The following is a 20,507-nucleotide window of genomic DNA, read 5'->3' on the forward strand; positions in this document are numbered from 1 at the left end:
GTCCAGACCTACAGAACAGAAACTCTGGGAGTGGAGCCCAGCAATTATGTTTAAACAAGCCCCCGAGCTGATTGTGATGCACGCTCAGATTGGAGAGGCATGGATGTAAGTCCGCTGGAATGGTTTTAGCTGGTGATTGCGTACTGTCTTAGGTGAATACTAGCGTATATAGCGTTACCGTTGAATAACGTGACAAGTTCTAATAACCTACCTCTTTGAAGTACACTGCAGGTAAAATGCTTTTCTATTTTAACTAACCGTGTTTCCATTCCCGTCGATGTTGCATTTTATCAGGAGTATAAAGCAGGCCCCTTACTTCCTAACCTCTCTGGTAGCTCAGCCAGCTGTAGTCCAGTTTACCTACAAAGCCCGGCCCCAGCGTGGCTGGGAATTTATTCAGAGGCGGGAGCAGGCCTCGGCCAATCAAAAGCAAGGCTCAAGTCGCTCGCCCATCCTGGCAGTGTGATTGGTGGTTTCCCATCGGCGGAAGAGACCCTTGGGGGCACCGCCCAGGGTCCTCCAGCGCAAGCCAATCGTCGCTCGGCGCCTGGAGGGGCGGACCCGCGCGAGTAATTTAACATGGCGGAAATTGCCGCCGTAGAGGCTACGAGCCCGCGGGGATGTGCGGATGGGGAGGACGCAGAGCCCGAAGAGGAGGGGATGGCAGAAATGCCGAGAGATGATCAGGAGCAATTTGAGTGCCAGGAACTGCTCGAGTGGCAAGTGCAGGTGGGGGGCCCCGAGGAAGAAGAGGACCCGGGCCCGGTGGCCGAGGCCGAGGCGGTAGCTGCCGGCTGGATGCTCGATTTCCTCTGCCTGTCTCTTTGCCGGGCCTTCCGCGACGGCCGCTCCGAGGACTTCCACCGGACCCGCGACAGTGCCGAGGGTGAGCGCCGGGTGCGACCGGCGGGTGGCTGCGCTGGGGCCGGGGGCGACGACGCGCAGCGGGGCGAGAACCGCGGCGGACGGTCGAGGCCCGGTTTGCGGCGGTGCGCCTAGTGGGGTCGAGGGACCGGGGCTGCTGCGGCGGCCGACCGGGGAGAGACCGAGGCTCTGAGGTGAACGGTGGTTCGAATCCCGCATCCGCCTATTTCCAGCTTCTCAGTTTTTCTCAGATTCTGTTTTTCTCTTCGGTAAAAAGAATAAGACTCCCATTTTAGAATTGATACAGGGTTCAGTGAGTGAAAACGTATAAAATTGCCCAGTGTCCCACGTCCTTTTTCTTCTTTGGCGCTTGTAATTGTTTCTTTCGAAACATTCCCGTGATGGCATTTATGAAGCGGTCACAATGGCCTCCAAGTGACCCAAGCATCGGCGTTTTCTGTTATTTTGTGAGCTTTTATTTATTTTTTTAAAAGATTTTATTTATTTATTTGACAGAGAGGGACACAGTGAAAAAGAGAACACAAGCAGAGGGAGGGGTGGGAGAGGGAGAAGCAGGCTTCCCGCGGAGCAGGGAGCCCGACGCGGGGCTCGATCCCAGGACCCCGGGATCATGACCTGAGCCGAAGGCAGACGCCCAACGACTGAGCCACCCAGACGCTTTTGTGAGCTTTTAGAACCCCATTTGGCCTGCTTGCACAGTATAGGCTGCAGAATAAAAATAACTGTCAATGAAATGTACTCCCTAGCCAACACAGACTGTATCTGATCGACAGAGACACAGACTCAGAGAAGACTAGCCTGGCTTTTTCAGTGATGACAGAAAGATGCTCTGCTATTTAATATAAAATTAAATACTTCAGAAAACTATATTGACACATTTCATCTTCATGGTCATCCCATTCCTTAGGCAAGTAATTTTAGTTTATAGAGGAATGGACTAATTAAGCAACCTCAAACACTGGTAGGTTAAAAGGAATGTTCCACACTTGTGCCTTATCTTCCAATTCAAGAACCCTTCTTCCAACTCTATCAGATAACACTGGAGCCATGGTTAATTAACATTAATGAGAAAGCTAAATCCTAAATTAGTTTATTATAGTGATTTATTTAAAAAGTCCACTTTGGGGAAGAGGGTAGAATTATCTATCTACGTAGAATTACCTCAAAATGAATTTGAGTTGGAAACATCAGTATGACCTCCTGTTTGCCTTAATACAGGTATAGATGGTGTTCAGAAACAAAATTCAACCAAGTAAATTTGCAGATCTAATTGCAGATCTAATAAGCAATTTCATGAATTGGGCAGACAGCATCCCACCAGCAAGTGGCGGGGGGAGCTTGGAGTTGTACAGAATGGAAGATTTTTAAAGGAAGGAAGGCGGGGCAAGAAAGTTATTAGCAAAAGAAAAGGATTGTTCCAGGCTAGGTACTTTCCCTTAGGAGGAAGGGGGTCTTAGGCAAATTACCTCCTCTTCCTTTGGGGGATGGAGAGGACCCATTCGGCAGGTTCTCTGGCTCCAGTCACAAAATTCCTTACCAACAGGTTAAGACTATATTTCTGGGGGAGGTTGAAAGTGCAATTAGATTTGGTGTTAAGCCCGAGTTTGGGCCAGTGGTTTTCTTTTAACGGTGGTTACATATACAAGTATATATGGGTATTTCTATACATATGTAGACACGGGTTAGTATATACTCATATATTTCCTCGTTCTGTTAGATGAAAGGGTACAGAAGCGGGCGCCTGGGTGGCTCAGTTGGTTAAGCGACTGCCTTCGGCTGAGGTCATGATTCTGGAGTCCCGGGATCGAGTCCCGCATGGGGCTCCCTGCTCAGCGGGGAGTCTGCTTCTCCTTCTGACCCTCCCCCCCCCCATGTGCTCTCGCTCGCTCTCTCAAATAAATAAATAAATAAAATCTTTAAAAAAAAAAAAAAAGAAAGGGCACAGAAGCAATGTAAACCTAAATAGCAACCTAGCACTCGAGTCTTGGTTTCTAATACCATTCCTTGAAAAAGACAACTAGAGCTCTTTGGAGAAATGGCCTGGTTCTGGGACTGGGACAGGAAATGTGCAAGATGAACCTGGAGCATCTTGTGCCAGAAAGTAAATCCATAGTGGTGGCAGTACAAAGGGACAGGAACCAATTGCAAAAGCTCCCAATGGGCAGAGCAACTCAAGCAAGGAAATAGTTTGGATTAGAACCCAAAGGTCAAATAATTATCTATGAGCCCATAATGATGTAAATAAATGATGGAAAAAATAAATGGGAGAAGAAACAAGTCTCATGCAGAAGAATTCAAGTAATTTTTTTTTTTAAGATTTTATTTATTTATTTATTTGAGAGAGAGAGAAACAGCATGAGAGGGGATAGGGTCAGAGGGAGAAGTACGCTCCCCGCTGAGCCGGGAGCCTGATGCGGGACTCGATCCCAGGACTCCGGGATCATGACCTGAGCTGAAGACAGTCGCTTAACCAACTGAGCCACCCAGGCGCCCGAATTCAAGTAATTTATGTAGCTACTATGTCCTCAAGGAGGTGAAGTATAACACCCCTCTCCTTAAGTGTGTGCTGTGCATAGTGACTTTATTCTGAAGACTACAGTATGGAATTGGCGGGAGGATAATTTTGTAGTAGAGAAACTTAACAAACACTACTTCACACCTAGGTAATCAAGGTCAGCAGGAACAGTGACAGTTGGTAGTATGTACACTTTATATGATGTGTCAAATATGGAACTTCTTTGATCTTTCTCCCAAAACCCCTTAACTCAGTCAAATTGTAAGAAAAATATCAGACAAGTCGCAGTACAAAATGCCTCAAAACTGCCAAGGTCATCAAAACCAAGGAAAGTCTGAGAAACTTTCATAGCCAGAGATGCCTAAAGAGACATTTGGTAACTGAATGTAATGTGTCCTGGGTGGGATCTGCAGCAGAAAAAGGACATTAAGTAAAAACTAAGGAAATCCAAATAAAGAATGGACGTTAGTTAATGTATTAACATTGGCTTGTTAATGTATATATTTCACACTAATATAAGATGTTACTAATAGGGGAAACTGGGTGGAGGGTATATAGGACTTACATCTTCACAATAATTGTGTAAATTAAAAACCGTTCTAAAAAATAAAGACTCCTTTCGAGGTTCTAGATCAAGACCCAAGGAATAATCTAGGCCACCTCTATTATTTTAAGGTTAAGGGCACAGAAACCCAGAGCAAGTAAACTATTTTTAAAGTTGCACTGCTAATCAGTAACATAAATTGTGAACATGGTGTTGTCTCTGTATTTCCATTTTTGACTGAAAGGACTCCCTTTTATCTTTTATAGGATTTCATTTATTACACTTTTCAATGTTGTAAAAATACACAACTCTTGATGCTTTCTAGAAAATTCTTAGTTCTTTCATTCTGACTCAGAATTGTTCTCACACCTCACTTAACTCAGATAATGCCTTTTACGGACTGTTATTCCTAACCTGTCTCTTTCCATGGGAAGCAGTGTAAGATAGTGATTAAGAGCATGGGCTCCAGAATAAATTGTCTGAATTTGATTCCTGGCTCTGCTACTTCCTAGCTATAAGACCTGACGCAAGTTACTTACCTTTTGGTACCTCAATTTCCTCATCTGTAAAATCGTGGTAATAGTATCTACCTCACAGAGCTGTTGATAGGTATAAAGCAAGGTTTCTCAACCTCCAGCACTGTTGACATTTTGCACCACATAATTCTTTGTTCTGTGTATGCATGAGAGTGGAGGAGGGCGAAGGTGGGGCTTCTGTACATTGTAGGATGTTTAGCAGCCCCCCTGACTTCAACTACTAGATGCTAGGAGCATCCCCCTTCCACTCATAATCAGAATTGTCTTCAGACACTGCCAGATGTCCTCAAGGGGACAAAAATGACCTCTAGTTGAAAATCACTGGTGTAAAGTGCTTAGACTAGTGCCTGGTATTACAAGTGCTTAAATATGGTTGCTATTGTAGCTAGTCATTAGATTTCCCTAATGTGTTTTTCTGTCAGCAATGTTTGGTTACAGGTGAGGAAAAAGCAGATAGCAAGGTTCAACGAGGTTTTCATTGTTTTTGTTTTGTTTTTTGTCTAGCAGGTACAAAGAACAGAAGGGCAGGGGTGTATAAGAGATTCGTCATTATTGCATAGTGGACTAAATTGAAGGCGGAGGGAAGTGAAGATAGAGGTCTGACTTTCTTCTCTAGAAAAGAGTAGATTCTTTTGTTTTGCTTCTATACCATACTTTTAACCTTTGTGGCATTAAGATTTTAATTAATAACTTGCATAAATTTTGGGTTATGTCTTCTCAAGCTAAAACCTTCCTGAGGGGCAGGGGCTGACTGTCCTATTTTTTTTTTTAATATTTTATTTATTTATTTGACAGAGAGAGACACAGCGAGAGAGGGAACACAAGCAGGGGGAGTGGGAGAGGGAGAAACAGGCTCCCCGCTGAGCAGGGAGCCCGATGCGGGGCTTGATCCCAGGACCCTAGGATCATGACCTGAGCCAAAGGCAGACACCTAACGACTGAGCCACCCAGGCACCCCAGGGGGCTGACTGTCTTATCAGCCCCTAACATTGACTAGCAGTAGATGTTTAATAAATATTGAATGAATTGTTTAAATTTTATATAAATTTTGTGCTCTCTCTGCATCCTGTTTAATTAAATTGTGGCTGTATTTGGCCCAGATAATCTCTAGTATAGTATAAGATTATGCTATTTTTGAATTGAGGAAATAAATACAAATAAATGTATTTGTCTTTTATCTCCTTAGTAGCTGCAGGACTGCTAGTTGATTTAATCTTTAAATACACCAACCAAGCCCTGGGTGAAGTATAACAGTGGCATCTTCAGGTTTTACTTTAAACATTATTTCCTCAGAGAAGCTTTCCTATCTTCTCCCTCCAACTATACTAAAACACACTCTAAGGTTTGTTATATTGCACCCACAGCACTCCGTACTTGTCTTTTTCAGTTTTCTCCATGTTTTTACTTTAATTGCTTAATCATTTGTCTTTCATTTTTACATAGTAATAAATTTACTGAGGTCCAGAATTATGGTTTACACACCATTATACTCACTGCCTAACATAACATCTGGGTGGGCACTCAAATATTTGGGAGATTAATATTAATAAATGTGTTTGTTTTTATACATCTGCAATTTTCTTTCTTCTTTGGAGTTAGGGTTGTGGAGAAACAGAGGTTTTGATGGAGAAATAAACTTTTTTTGCTGAAATTGTATCCTGAAAGTTTTAAACCAATAGCAGAAGGGGAAGATAGGTAGTTGGTAAACTGGGGCCTAAAGTTGCTACCCCCTTTCCATGCCTGCCCCCATGACTTCCTGTCCCAAACCAAATTACAATAGGGAAGGGAACTATTATCTTTATTTTGCTAGGTTGATGATCTAGACAGGAGACCAAGAAGGGGGTGACCACAAGTTCCCAAGAATGAAGGGCATAAGTCCATTCATTGTACTGTCTCTGTGTCAGGTACAATCCTTAAGACCTCTATCAAAGGGTAAGAGGTAGCTAGATGGACTCGATTTGCTTTTCTTTCCAGCTGTCACCAATGAACAAAGCGAAAACCAAGGCCACACCCACCACAGCCCCTTTGAATTTCCAGAATAAGTGTTTTTACATTAGAGCTGAGTGGCAGCTTTTGAACATTCCTCTTAGATGAACTGAATATGATTTTTTTCCACATGCCCTGAGAAACCACACTCGAGGTGGTTTTAGCCTGGGAATTAGAACATGGAGTGCCTTCTTCTGCCACCACAGACTCTTCCACCAGCCAGCATGGAAGGTCTGACGTGCTCACTTCTCCGCTTTCCCAGGAGCCTCTGCTTAGCAGAGCATTATAGCAGAGTGTTAAGGTGAAAGCGCAGTGCAACCAGCAGAGGTGGCTGCCCTGAGGGAGGCCATGCCTCCCTGGGCCCATAGGCCTGGGGTGCTCAGTGTCGCATGCATCTGTCGGGACAGCAGGACCAGCTTGACTGGCCTCCTGCCTCCCTCTGGCGCTTATACTGCAGGTCGGGGCTTCCAGGTCAGTGCTGCAGAATGCTGGAGTTGCCTGTTGGGGCAGAGGCTTTATTGCAACATCGCCATGGCGAGAAAGGCCAACACACGTTTGTTGGATTGGGCTGTGAGCTCACTTCTTTGGACCCGCACAGCCCTTGGGAAAGGCTCGGGGCCTAGGGTCTAGCACCCCGTCACCACCTGGGCCATCCCTGTTGCGGCCATCTTGCCCCAATAAATATATTTTTTTTAAGTTTTTGTGAACTTAACAGACTCACTTAACTGAAACCTTGACCAAAATAATATAAAATATTTCCTACAATATTAGGAGTATAAGGTATAAAGCTTCCAGCTAATGATTTGACACATTTTACAGTTTGAATCTAAATCTCCCTTTTTGTTAGTATGGAGTGCTACCTGTGGAAGTACTATTAAATATTTATTATTCTGCATGTGGAAATCTGTTTTACTTTGTAAGAAAAGTGTTCTTTGCTGTTTTTTCTCATTTAAAAAAATGCTACAGGGGCGCCTGGGTGGCTCAGTCGTTAAGTGTCTGCCTTCGGCTCAGGTCGTGATCTCAGGGTCCTGGGATCGAGCCCCGCATCGGGCTCCCTGCTCCGCGGGAAGCCTGCTTCTCCCTCTCCCACTCCCCCTGCTGTGTTCTCTCTCTCGCTGTGTCTCTCTGTCAAATAAATAAATAAAATCTTTAAAAAAAAAAAATGCCTATAAACAAAAGCATACAGCTCTCAGTTTGTGATCATTTTTGCATGTTTGTAACCTAATTACTCAACCAACCACACAGAGGCACTGCTGGGTCAAGTTTGGCTTTTTTAAAAAAAATGTTTTAATGTTTTTCTTTTTCAGCTATTATCCATGGAATGTCCAGTCTAACAGCTTATCAATTGAGAACTATATACATATGTCAGTTTTTGACAAGAATTGCAGCAGGAAAATCTCTCGGTAAGTATGTGTTTTTATCTTATGTTGGAAATATTTTAATCTATGTCTAAAGGTAAAACAATTAGAAGAAACAGATGAGATCTGTTATTTTTGAGAGTTGGCACTATGTGTTTGGTACGTTCATCTACACAAGCATATCTAAAGCAACTAAAAGAAATATAGTTCCACTCTTCTTAGAGCACTGGTTGTCAAACTTAGCTTGCTTCAGAATTATTAGAGAACTTGTTTAAAAAAAAAAAAAATTCTCCACCATGAATTCCTGATGCAATAGGTTGGATAAGAGGGGCCCTGAAGTTTATATTCCTAATAAGTTCCCAGGTGATTCTGACACTGCTCTTGGGGAGTCACACTTCAAGGACTGTCTTTTGGAGCGTTTACGTCAGATTTGACTGTACGGTAACTTTGTGGTGACTCTTACTATTATACACACTGATTTTAGTAGCAACTCTGATAATTGACACCTCTTATTTGAACTGGATTTCAGCACTTCTTTAGATAGGCGAATATGATTTTTGCTATAATAGCTCTCTCTTTTATCTCCACAGGTTATTTTAGGTTGTAATGGGTAAGCCTGCTTCAGTTTATGAGTAATGGCTGATATTTACAACATGGTCATTTAAAGGATCTTTTGATGCAAATAATTACATATTTTTTTTTTTTTAGATTTTTTTATTTATTTTATTTATTTGAGAGAGCAAGAATGAGAGAGTACATGAGAGGGGGGAGGGTTAGAGGGAGAAGCAGGCTCCTTGCCGAGCAGGGAGCCCGAATAATTACATATTTATGTTGGTTTTTACAGTATACAAAATGCTTTCCCAACAGTGCCAAGTGGTAGGCGGTACTTAAAATGAAACCACTTACTTACAATCCTATTGTGTTACATAAAATCCCAGTGTGTTTGTACCATTCTCATGGCCCTCCCTACCTAGCTCTGGCTCACATAGCATGCTTCTTGTTGGGGGTGAGGCCAGGTCTGGAGTTGGTGCCATGACCATATGTGAATAGGACTAGAAGCAGAGTAAATGTAGGGGAGACAGAACTATAGGTAGTCTGGGCCTGTAGCTAAAGAAGAAAACCATCTTGATGTGGACGTAATTGGAGAATTCCTGACCATGTAGACAATAAGTTAGCATGGTTGTTAACACTTGTTTTCTAAATTAAATATGACAACATAAAATGCCCAACTGTGTTTCACATGTTAGCAATTGTTCAGTGGATCTTACTTTCTCCCCTGACAACCCTTTCTTTCTGAAAAGAAATGCAGATTTTGTGTGTAACCCCATTAATATTGAAATTCACCAGGATCCCCTTGTAGGTATATCTTAGAATAGGCCCATGTCAATTATCAAGAATCAATGTATTTCACCATAATGGACTCAAGTGAAAATAGCAAAATTTTATTTCAATTTATATGTTGGTTTTTTAGCTATACATAACTCTTTGCCTTTTTTTTAAGTGGTTGCTCAGCAGCAGCACTGCCTACTAGAAATATAAGATGAGCTACATATGTAATTGAAAAGAAATAGGTGGAATTAAATTTAGCAGTATCTTATTTATCCCAATATTTCTAAAATATATGTCAACATATAATCAATATAAAACATGTTAATGAGATATTTTACCCCTTTTTTTGCAGTAAGTCTTTGAAATCTGGGGTATATTTTAAACTTAAAGTACATCTCAATTTGGAACTAGCCATATTTTAACGGCTCATTAATTATATATGGCCAGTGGCTACCACATTAGCTTTAGTTTCCTGCCGCAAATAGCTTTAAAATACGGTAAATGTCTTGGAGGGGAAATGTTTGTTTATGACAGCCACCCTCATCTCATGGGATTTTATTTTTTAAGATCTGTACAACTCTGGGAGACTTCCCTTCCTTTCTACTCCAGCTTTCTACAGCGCCCCAGAACTCAGCAAGTGTCCTGAGGGGAAAACCAACCATGTGTTTCAGTTCCTCTAGTTTCCAGTCCACCAACTAGTCCCAAGGAAACCACCAGGAGCTTTTCCTCATTTCTCTTACCCCAGTAAAATCTCCCTGCCTGGAATACACTGAATCCTCATCCTTATAAGCAAATGAGGCCAGGAAAGAAAAGCTGCAAATCATCCGCTAACCCCTGGAAATGTAGTTCATCTAGTTCTTTTTGCTTCCACTACTATCCCATGTCTTTAGCAATATAATTTTGCAACTTATTCCACTTTTTTCTGGTCGTAATGGGAGCATTGGCCTACTGCAATATCCTGCATTCTACCTGAAAGTAAAAGGCTACTCTAAAATTTTTGAAGTTAAGATCTAACACTTTTTTCTATAAGTACATTTTTTTCTACATCTCACATTTATAAGAAGGCAGCAGATTAATGAGATGGGTTAGATAATATCAGTCAAGAAAGACTTAATAGGAAATACAAATATTGAAGTGAGTTTTTTAAAAGAAAAACAAATGTGAAATGAAGAAGGATTAGGCAATCTGCCTTTGCATTTTCATATTTAATGTTTTCCAGCACATACTCTAGCCTTACCAGGCATCTTGTTATTCCTGAAAACACACCTTTTTTCTGAGACACAGTAAGTGGTTTTTAAGGGTTCTGGTGTCTGCTTCTTCTACTTGCTAGCTGTGTGACCTCTCTAAGTCTCAGGTCCTACTTTATAAGACAAGGTTGATAATGTTATATACCCTTTTAAAGAAACTGTTTGGATAAAGGAGCTACTGCATGTTAAACACTTAGCATAGTGCCTAACACATAGTAGGACCTTAATATGTGTTGACTATGAGTGTGAATATCTTTTGTCCTCTGTCTTATGTTCTGCTGCTGCCTTCCTGAAATGTTCTCCTTCCCATCCTTATCCTCTTCACTTAGTTATCTCCTGTTTATCCTCAATGTCCTAATTTGGATGGTTTCTCTTTCATAAAAGATTCTTTGTTAGTATCCTTTAATAGAACTAATCTTCTTAGAAAATACAGATGCATGGGCTGTACCCTGTACTAACTAAACCAGTCTCTAGAGGATGGGTCTAGGCATCTGAGTTTTTTTAAAAGCTCCTCAGATGATTTTGAGATATAGGTACGGTTGACAATCACCAGCATAATACATAATTCTAGTAAAGTACCAGTCACATTGGTTTGTCTTTCTTCTTAGCTAGCGTGCAAATTTCATAAGGGCAGGAACTGTTTCTTCTTCCTGGTCTGATCCTAAGTATCTGGCACAGGGCCTGGGATATAAAGAGACTTTTTTTGTATATGAATTAAGATATTTTTATGTTTAAAATGTTGGAGAAACAATTAGGAGAAAACAGGAAATTGTTTCTACAAAGTAGAAATTGTTGAAACTGCTAACATTTAAATTACATGCTCCTTCTAGTTTTTCAAAGGAAAAAAAAAGGAAATTAACTTGAAAAATCAAATCACTTGCCTAAACTTTTGTATACGGACTGGAATAGTACCTGGCACATAGTACATACTCAGTAAATATTTAAAGAAATGAAATCATAAAAAATTGACAAAGTGTAAGGTTCTACTTCACTTCCTAAGTTATTTTTGTCCTGATTTTAAAAGATGCACAGTTTGAAACTGATGAACGAATTACACCCTTGGAATCAGCTCTGACAATTTGGGCTTCCATTGAAAAAGAACATGACAAACTTCATGAAGAGATACAGAATTTAATTAAAATTCAGGTATGTGTATTACATTATTATTATTTTGCATATAACATCTAAAGAAATTAAGAACCACTTAATAGAAGTTGAGCAGTAAACCCAAAGTAAAATTTAATATAATCATTCTCTTCAGAAATTTGACCTTTGGTTTATAGTCTTCACGCAAGCTCTGAGAACGGGGACTTACTGTTTGCTACGTAAGTATATATTGCCCCCATTTGAGAAAATACATAACATTGATTTAAAGATCATAAAGCAGCTTTCAAAAACCAGTGATTTGTGCTCTCCCAATTTCTATTCAAGATGATAAATATGAAAAAAATAAGAATATTTAAAAAGAAATCAATGGATTTTTGTAAATAAGAGAATGTAAAATTTTAACTATGTAGAGGGAATTTTAGGAGTCACCTTATTAAAGAGTGAAAAGCTAAAAAAGTTATTCAAAGATACAGTAGCAGGGAAAGTATGTTTTGCTAACAAGCAAAGCAAATACTAAGGATTGTTCTAGTTAAATAAATTTGTCCTCATTTTTAGAAAATTATTTTATGGTTGGGTAGGAGAGAAAATCGAGATGATATCTCACCTTCCCCAAAATTAATTATTGTTAGTATGATGACTGCCAAGTAGAATTAAGACCAGAAGAGAATGGCAGAAATATGACTGCTACTTTTAAGAATTTCAGCCTGGGACAAAGAAATTTGTTATGTTATCTCAGTTTTGGGGGGTTCTAGAGAAGGAGGCCATCATTAATATACTAGTATAAAGTTGAGTGGGTTGCCATAAATACATAGCAAATATGCAATACATTGCTTACTCTTTGTCAGGTACTGTTCTAAGCACTTTTCATGTAGAACTCCAATCCTTACGGCAGCCCTACGAATAGGTACTATTATCTCCACCATTTTCCATACAAAGAAACAAGAGGCACATGAGGTTAAATTGCTTGCCAAAGCTACCCAGATGGTAACGATGGTTCCCTATTTTACTACATACTGTATTAGAAAGACCAGTTTATCAATCGATCATTCAGAAGCATCTGGCTTCCTAGGTTTCTGTTAGAGATTTTCCAGGGATCCTGCTAGCTAATTTTATATATCCTAATTGTCATGAACGCCATCTACCTCCTCTCTCATTTCCCTTTTGCTCAAAGTAATATTTAGGTGGGTCCTAAATATACATAATGTAGCTCCTAATTTATTTATTAATGTCTGCTTTTAATTGGCCTAAATTTGAAAGAGCTAGAATTTTTGGGCATTTATCAGTAAATATGCAAAGGGGCCAATGAAAAATTTTTACATCTTTTTCAAACCACAGTTATTTCATCTTTGAAAAGATATTTTATGTCATGTATCAAGATTTTTAAGTGAAGTAGTTGAGACTTAACCAGGACTTATTTCAATATTAAACAACAATTATACATTTTTAAAAAGCAATCTAAGGTTTGTATTTGTCATCCTGTCTTTTAGGCTATAGCTGTTTGTATGGAAAATGGCAATTTTAAAGAAGCGGAAGAAGTCTTTGAAAGAATATTTGATGACCCGAATTCTTATGAGGTAGTTGTTTATATTAGAATCAGAATTTTAGAACTGCTTATATGGAGTGAGGTAAATGAAAGAGCACTGGAGGAAGAAAGGGATGCTTTATCTTTTAAACAGTATAGAACAGTGCTGTCCAATAGAAATGTAATTGCAAGTCACATGTGTTTTAGCAGCCACATTAAAAAAGTTAAAAGGAACTAGTGAAATGGATTTTAATATTTCATTTAGCCCAATATATCCAAAAACATCATTTTTAACATTTAATCAACATAAAAAAGTATTGATGGGATATTTTACACTCTATTTATTTGAGACAGAGAAAGAGAGCACGTGCATGGGTGGGGGGAGGGGGAGAAGCAGGCTCTCCTCTGAGCAGGGAGCCCAGTGGACCCTGGAATCATGACCTGAGCTGAAGGTAGTCACTTAACTGACTGAGCCACCCAGGCACCCCCAGAAAAAAGCATTATAATTAGCTTATTTTTCTTGAGGGTTCTTACATGATCATTAGTAGTTTTTGTGTTTATGTGTAATGTTAAGGTCAATTGAACTTAGTTTTTAAATAGTAAAAAAGTGTTGGAATAAATTAAGCTTATTAAAGAAATAAAAAATAGTTTTATACATTTTTAGCGAACTTTTTATTGAACAGTAGCATACCTTTAATAGCATACATGTACTATAAGTGTATAAAGAGATGCGTTTTCACAAGAAACACGCTTTGTGATGACCCCCTAGATCAAGAGAACATTGCCAGCACCCTCCTGTCACTGTCCTTCCCATCTTTTCAAGGATAACCACTGTCCTGACTTATAACATCTAAGATTAGTTTTACTTGTTTCCAAACTTTATGTAATCACATAGCAAGTTTAAGTAAGATTGATCCATGGTGTTGCTTGTAACAATAGTTCATTTATTCTCATTGTTCCATTGTTGGAATATGCAACTTATCCATTCTGCTGTTGAGAAACATTTGGATTATTTCCAGTTTTGGGCTGTTACATTCTTTTACATATCTTTTGTAGAACAAATATATGTGTTTCTGTTGGATATATACTTAGGAATAGAATTGATGAGTTGTAGGATATGCACATACTCGGATTTAGTAGATACTGCCAAACAGGTTTCCAGAGTGGTTATGTTACATCCGTTCCTTCAGCAGTGTGGAAGAGTTCCGCTTGCTTCACAGACCTTCTCTGTAGTTTTCCTTTTAGTCATTCTGGCAAATAGGTAGGAGTATCACATTGGGTTTTGGTTTCTCTTTCTTTGACTAGTGAAGTTGAGCACCTTTGAGCATGCTTCAATACAGTTGGGGGGTGATTACCTTAATCTCTTGAGGGACTGAGCTGAGTCAAGAGTAGGTTGAAGTTTTATTAAGGCTCAGTCTATCTCTAATTTGCCGCTGTTCCTAGGGTATAACCCTCCAGAGATTTCAGATGAAAGCCTGATCTGTTTATTGGGTTCCCTGCCCCTACTTTTTTGCCTTAGCACTGTGAGGTTATTGGAAAAGCCCACTCTATACTTCACAGAAGAAAGCTTACAGCCAGTAAGCATAAGAGGAAATGCTTAACCTCACTAGCATGAGTAATCAGGGCAATCCCAAGTAATATATTGAAATAGTATTTCCTGTACCTCAGACTGGCAATGATTAAAATATCTTAGAATACTAACAGTTCGTTTGAAGAGTGGGGAAATGGTAAGACTGCCATACCTTCTTAGTGCTGTAAATTAGTGCTTAAACTTTGGAGAGCATTTTAGCAAAATCTGTAAGTATGCATTCCAGCAATTCTACTTCTAGATAAATACCCTAGAGTAACTGTTTTTATTTTTACTGCACTTTTTTTTTTTAAGATTTTTTTTTTATTTATTCATTTGAGACAGAGAGATACAGAGAGAGAGAGAGAGTGAGCATGAGCAGGGGAGAGGCAGAGGGTGAGGGAGAAGCAGGCTCCCCGCTGAGCCAGGAGCCAGACATGGGGCTTGAGCCCAGGACCCTGGGATCATGACCTGAGCCGAAGGCAGATGCTTAACCATCTGAGCCACCCAGGCGCCCCTACTGCACATTTTAAAAGCCATGAAGGCTTTTTTTTTTTTTTTTTTTTTTTTTTAAGATTTATTTATTTCTTTTAGAGAGAGCGTGCCCAAGTGGGGTGGGGAGACAAAGGGAGAGGGACACTCTCAAGCAGACTCCCCACTGAGCACAGAGCCCAACTTGGGGCTCAATCCCAGGCCCCTGAGATCATGACCTGAGCCAAAATCAAGAGTTGGCCACTCAACTGACTGAGCCACCCAGGGGTCCCTAAAAGCCATGAAGTTTTATTTAAAAAAAACAAACAGGCCCCACTAAGACAGTTGGTCTGGAATACAGCCTGAGAAGTAGAATTTTTTGAAGGTTCTATAGCTTTTATTGTGCAACCAGTCTTGAAAGAACTAATGTCCACGAGAAGCTTGTACTGTGTACAAGAAGACCTGTAGAAAAATGTTTAACAGTATTGCAATAATAGAAAATAGCCTCTAAAAGCTTTCAAAAGACTGGAAGAATAGATGAACAAATGGTATTTTTGATCAGTGGAATATTGTATGATAGTGAAAGTAACTAGTTCTATAAAAATCAAATCATGGGGACGTCTGGGTGGCTCAGTTGTTTAAGCATCTGCCTTCAGTTCAGGTCATGATCTCAGGGTCCTGGGATCAAGCCCCGCATTGGGCTCCCCGCTCAGCGGGGAGACTGCTTCTCCCTCTGCCTGCCTCTCCCCCTGCTTGTGCTCTCTCTCTGACAAATAAATAAATAAAATCTTAAAAAAAAAATCAGATCAACAGGGATAAATGTCACAGAGTTGAGCAAATATAACAAGTTTCAGAAAAATACGCATATGCTAAATAGTACCGCATATTTATGGGTACATTCATACTTAGTGCAAGTATGTAAAGGAATGCGTAGATACGGTAAATTCTAAATTCAGGATAATGGCTACCTTGAGGAGAGGAGAAGCTGGAGGTGTAATCGATGATGTTTTATTTCTTGGCAATGGACATTCAGGTTCATAATTTATTTTTTTTATCCTTTTGTATGTGTGTGAAATACAAAGTAGTTTAAGTAAGAAAAAAATACATTCGTGGGCCATTTAAAATGAGAATTTTTAAAAGTCTCGTGTTTCTGAGTTTATAATGTGATTTTTTTTAAATAAGACAAAATTTCTATAATCTTACTTGTGATTTATGTGTTAATTCATTTTTCCTGTTGTCTTTAGCCTTTAAAAAGGAAATTGCTTATGGTAATCTCTCAGAGAGATACATTCCACTCAATTTTTCAACACTTCAGCTACAACAACATGATGGAGAAAATTAAGAGTTATGTGAATTTTGTGATAAATGAAAAATCATCAGCCTTTCTTATGAAGGTATGTATATTTCAGAGAGACTCTAACAATAGAGTAATTAGAAATTGTTATAATAGAGGAGAATACTTGAAATAGAAATCCTTAAAAAAGTGATTTTGTAGAAGGGCAAAATGTTAAAATTAGTAAATCTACAGGGTTTATTGGTGATTTTTGCAGCATTTTTAAACTTTTTTGAAATAAGAGTTGGGGAAATTTTTCAAAATAAAAAGTTGGGAGAACAGATCAAAGAAATTTTTAGCATGTTTTTGGAAAATAAAATTGGACTAAAGAAGGGCCTTTAAAAAGATTTTTTTTTTTTTAATAACATTTTATGCCCCAGTCTTGGCCTCAGAAAATTTTAACTTATAGTGGAGCACTGATTAATTTAAGGGAGTATAAATACCTGGAATTTTTATTTTTTTAATTTTTTTACTTAATTTTTTAAAGAGTTTGTTTGTTTAGAGAGGCAGGGGAGAGCGAGAATCCCAGACTCTGTGCTGACCTTGGAGCCTAATGCAGGGCTTGATCCCACAACCCTGAGATCATGACCAGAGCTGAAATCAAGAGGCAGGTGCTTAACAGACTGAGCCACCCAGGTGCCCCTATCTGGAATTTTTATTGATTTTTCTTTTTAAATAACCTTTTATCTAAAAATTGCCTAGTAAACACTGTATGTATCAAATACATGTACAAGGAAAGATCTTCTCCATAAGGCTTATAAACCAAGCAGGTAACTAAAGCAGCTGCTGTTGATATCATAGTTACTGGAGAAAACACAGCACAGTCCCTTTATTGACCTGTGAACAGATATATTGGTTACGACTATCAAAGAATTAGAAGGCTTAATTTTAATGCTATTTGTTCAAAATGGCTTAATGGATTCCTTTCTCTTCTACAACCCTGTGTTTTAAGGCAGCAGCAAAAGTAGTGGAAAGTAAAAGGGCAAGAACAACTCAAGATAAACCTATTGAAATGGAAACCGAAGCTAATTTGGATATAGGAAAAAGGTTTGTAAATTCATTAATATATTTTTTGTCTCATGGATACATCTTTATGTGAAAGTGTTGCTAGTGAACCATTTTTAACAAAATTATTATAGAGGGTATGTTTTACTGATTATTAACATTTGGATATTTGGAGTACTGTACAATTACTTCCTACTAGAGGAGTTAGAGTTTATTGGCTTGGCTTACAAAGCCGTACATAGCCCCTTTCTGTTCTTTTTTTTTTTTTTTTTTTCCATATACAACCTTATCCCTAAGCATTAACCTCTCCCTGCCCACATAATGGTACTTTCTAGCAACACAGAACTTCATCCTGATCCTCAAATATTACGAGGTCTTTCATGCCTGTCTCTTGCTTCAATTTTGAATTCCCTTCTTTCTGTTGTCTCCAAGGCAGGCCCTTACTAGCCATTCAGGGTCTAGCTCAAAGATCACCTATGTTTTATTGAGCTCTCTGATCAGTTGTCACTTCTGTGCTCCCACAGCACTGAGTCACATCTCTTAAAAGGACTTATCTTGGATGGTAACATACCTGTTTACCTTTCGTATTTCTCACTAGACTGAGAATCCTTTAAAGGTTCTTAATTAGCTGTGTGCTTGGTACTTAGTTCATTACCAGGCATACATTAGAATTTGCAATGCACTAGACACAGGGAATAAAACTAAAACTAGAGAAAAAATGAAGGTCAAGAACTAAGCAAATATCAAGACCATCCTGGAGGCAAATAGAATCAGGACAAGTAAAGCATCAGATTCACCAGTTTCAGGACAAAAATCAGCAGGACACAAGTGAACAAGGATAGAAGTATGATTGTGAAATCAGACAAATAATAGGAAAGATGAAACCTTCATGTTATCAGTGGTAGATGAAATAAAAACTGCTCTGCTAGAGCTTATAAACTATTTTGCGGCAATAATTATAGACAGGAAACAGGTACAGCAGCAAACGTTATATAATTTGTTGTTAAAAATGTATAGACTTAAATGCTGAAGAAGCTGAGATGGAAGCTTCAAGGAGGGTTGGGCATTGTGCAGGCCCTTGAAGGATAGTTACGATTTTTTCAGTTGGATGGAAGAGGAAATGTCATTTTAGGATAGAAGAATAGTTCCAGTGAAGGCACAAAGGCGTAAATGGTTATACTGTGTTTTTGGAAGCTAAGTTTAACTTCAGCAAAGTTGGGGGGGATTTGTTAAAAAGTTCAGTTGGAGACTGGTAGGGAGGGCAAGAAATTAAACTTGAATCCATAGAAATAAAGATCCATGGAGAGTTTTTGAAAGAGTGACGTGAATACTTGATTACAACATTAACTCTGCTTAACTTATGTTTGTGAAAGCTTGATTCAATATCTGGTAGGTACATCTGTGCAAAAATTATCTATGTTGTAATGGAGACTCTGTATGTCCTAATGTTACAGAGTTTCTTTCCAAAGATATTTTGTATAAATTGCAATATGACTTGATTATGTAGTAAGTACTAACCTTGTGAAGTTTCTTTTGTTTACATTCTTAACATATTTTTTCTTTTTTTAAAGTATTAGTGACAAACGGTCTGCAACTGAATTCTCAGGGGGTACAGTATCCTTATCGAGGTGAAGTAAATGGACATTTTTCTTCTCTATCTTTAAAATCTTTGATTGAAGCACTTCATGCAGATCTAGATATTTTATAACTGTCATATAAATGGTGTGATTTTTGAGAATATCATAGGTGCCTGCTTATCTCAACAGGTATTCAAGACCTTGACGTGTCTTGAAATTCCAAACTATAGAGACCTGCCTCTGGGATCCTGGGCTGTTACACATTGTTCCCACAAGGCCATTATTGGCATACTCGTATAGGGAGTGCTTGAACTTAAAGCAGATGTTTAATAAACTCTTATTCTGTCCTAGAAATAAGGATATGTTGCCGGGGGGGTGGGGGGCAGTTATAGTTCTGGTGAACATCCCAAATTCTAATTTTATGAAATTACTTGAAAAACTGTGTTTAATCTACTGGAAATTTTGTGACAGACAATATAACATGTTCAGAGAGCAGAAAGTCTGCATGAATGATTTCAGAGTTAGAGCAGTTAGGATGCTGAATAGGGACCATAATGGGAGGTTTTGATTTAGTGTGGGGGAGGAGGTCATTGGAAATGAGGAATTGAGAGGTCAGGATTGTATATGGGTTATCCATGAGAACACAGAAATAACATGATAAAATCATCACTTGGGGTAGAGAAAGATCTGTGAATGATGGGAAGTGCTTGCAAGGCAAAGTATGGTAGTTGGTGATATACATCAGTAGGATGAATCCTCAAGGGCTAATGCTTCTTATGGAAGCAGTATCCTGAAAGTGGCATTTGTTAGGAAATGGAAAGTATAGAGACCCACCTCTGGGACCCTGGGTTTGTAGAAGGTAGAAGATTAAGCCTGTCTACTTGAGCAGGCCACAAAGAAATATTCTCCCTAAGGGAGATTTTAGACAAAGCGAAGATGTAGGGGAACTGGTAAAGGGGTTGAGAATGGCATTCCAGAGAGCACAATAGGTTTTGGGAGGGAGGGAGGGAACGGATTAGCAGGTTTCTTGTGTACTTAGGTAAAAATACAGATTTTAGGTGGTGATAAAATCATTTCCTAAGCTTAGGTGAACTATTTTTTCATCTAAACTAGCTCCTTTATAAAGTGGGAATAATACCAACTTTGCAGGGTTGTCAAAATTTTGCCACACTCTGTGTTTCCAAACAGCCTTCATTTCAAAAATGCTCTCTTTGGAAGCTGTAAAGATAAGTGATACCTACCATTATGTGTAAAGGAATTTTGGAATTTCTCTTTTGGGAAATAAACTTAAAAGCCCTAGGGGAGAATGAAAGTCAATAGTTGATCGTCTGAGGATTTTTTTTTTCTTCACCTATCTAATTAAAAGGCCAAAAGAATCTTGGTTTCTTAGTAGATGAAATGGAGGAAATAAGTGATGGGAGAAGAGGGAAGTCAGACAACAAAAATCTTAAGAGGCCAAAGGTTAAGATGGGGCACTCAGCAAGGAGAGTACCAAAGGAAACAGGCCAAAGTAGAAGAAGGTCCT

General features: G+C 39.1%; 1 protein-coding gene across 2 annotated transcripts in view; it reads left to right on the forward strand.

Annotated features, from left to right (window-relative positions):
* Positions 1 to 563: 563 nt before the first annotated feature.
* The window catches only part of TERF1 (telomeric repeat binding factor 1), a 39,406-nt gene continuing 19,462 nt past the window's right edge, over positions 564 to 20,507 (forward strand). The window contains exons 1-7 of one of the 2 annotated variants that reach the window (XM_035011340.1): positions 564 to 886; positions 7,774 to 7,869; positions 11,425 to 11,546; positions 12,995 to 13,081; positions 16,312 to 16,461; positions 17,353 to 17,447; positions 18,977 to 19,033. In XM_035011340.1, the coding sequence (XP_034867231.1) occupies positions 580 to 886; positions 7,774 to 7,869; positions 11,425 to 11,546; positions 12,995 to 13,081; positions 16,312 to 16,461; positions 17,353 to 17,447; positions 18,977 to 19,033 (914 nt within the window). In that variant the 5' untranslated portion in view covers positions 564 to 579. The remainder of the gene's footprint in view (positions 887 to 7,773; positions 7,870 to 11,424; positions 11,547 to 12,994; positions 13,082 to 16,311; positions 16,462 to 17,352; positions 17,448 to 18,976; positions 19,034 to 20,507) is intronic. The other variant, XM_035011341.1, reaches the window with a different exon arrangement.

The sequence above is a fragment of the Mirounga leonina genome, unplaced genomic scaffold (assembly GCF_011800145.1).
Source record: "Mirounga leonina isolate KUSES-001 unplaced genomic scaffold, KU_Mleo_1.0 Mir_165, whole genome shotgun sequence".
In the NCBI taxonomy this organism is placed as follows: domain Eukaryota; kingdom Metazoa; phylum Chordata; class Mammalia; order Carnivora; family Phocidae; genus Mirounga; species Mirounga leonina.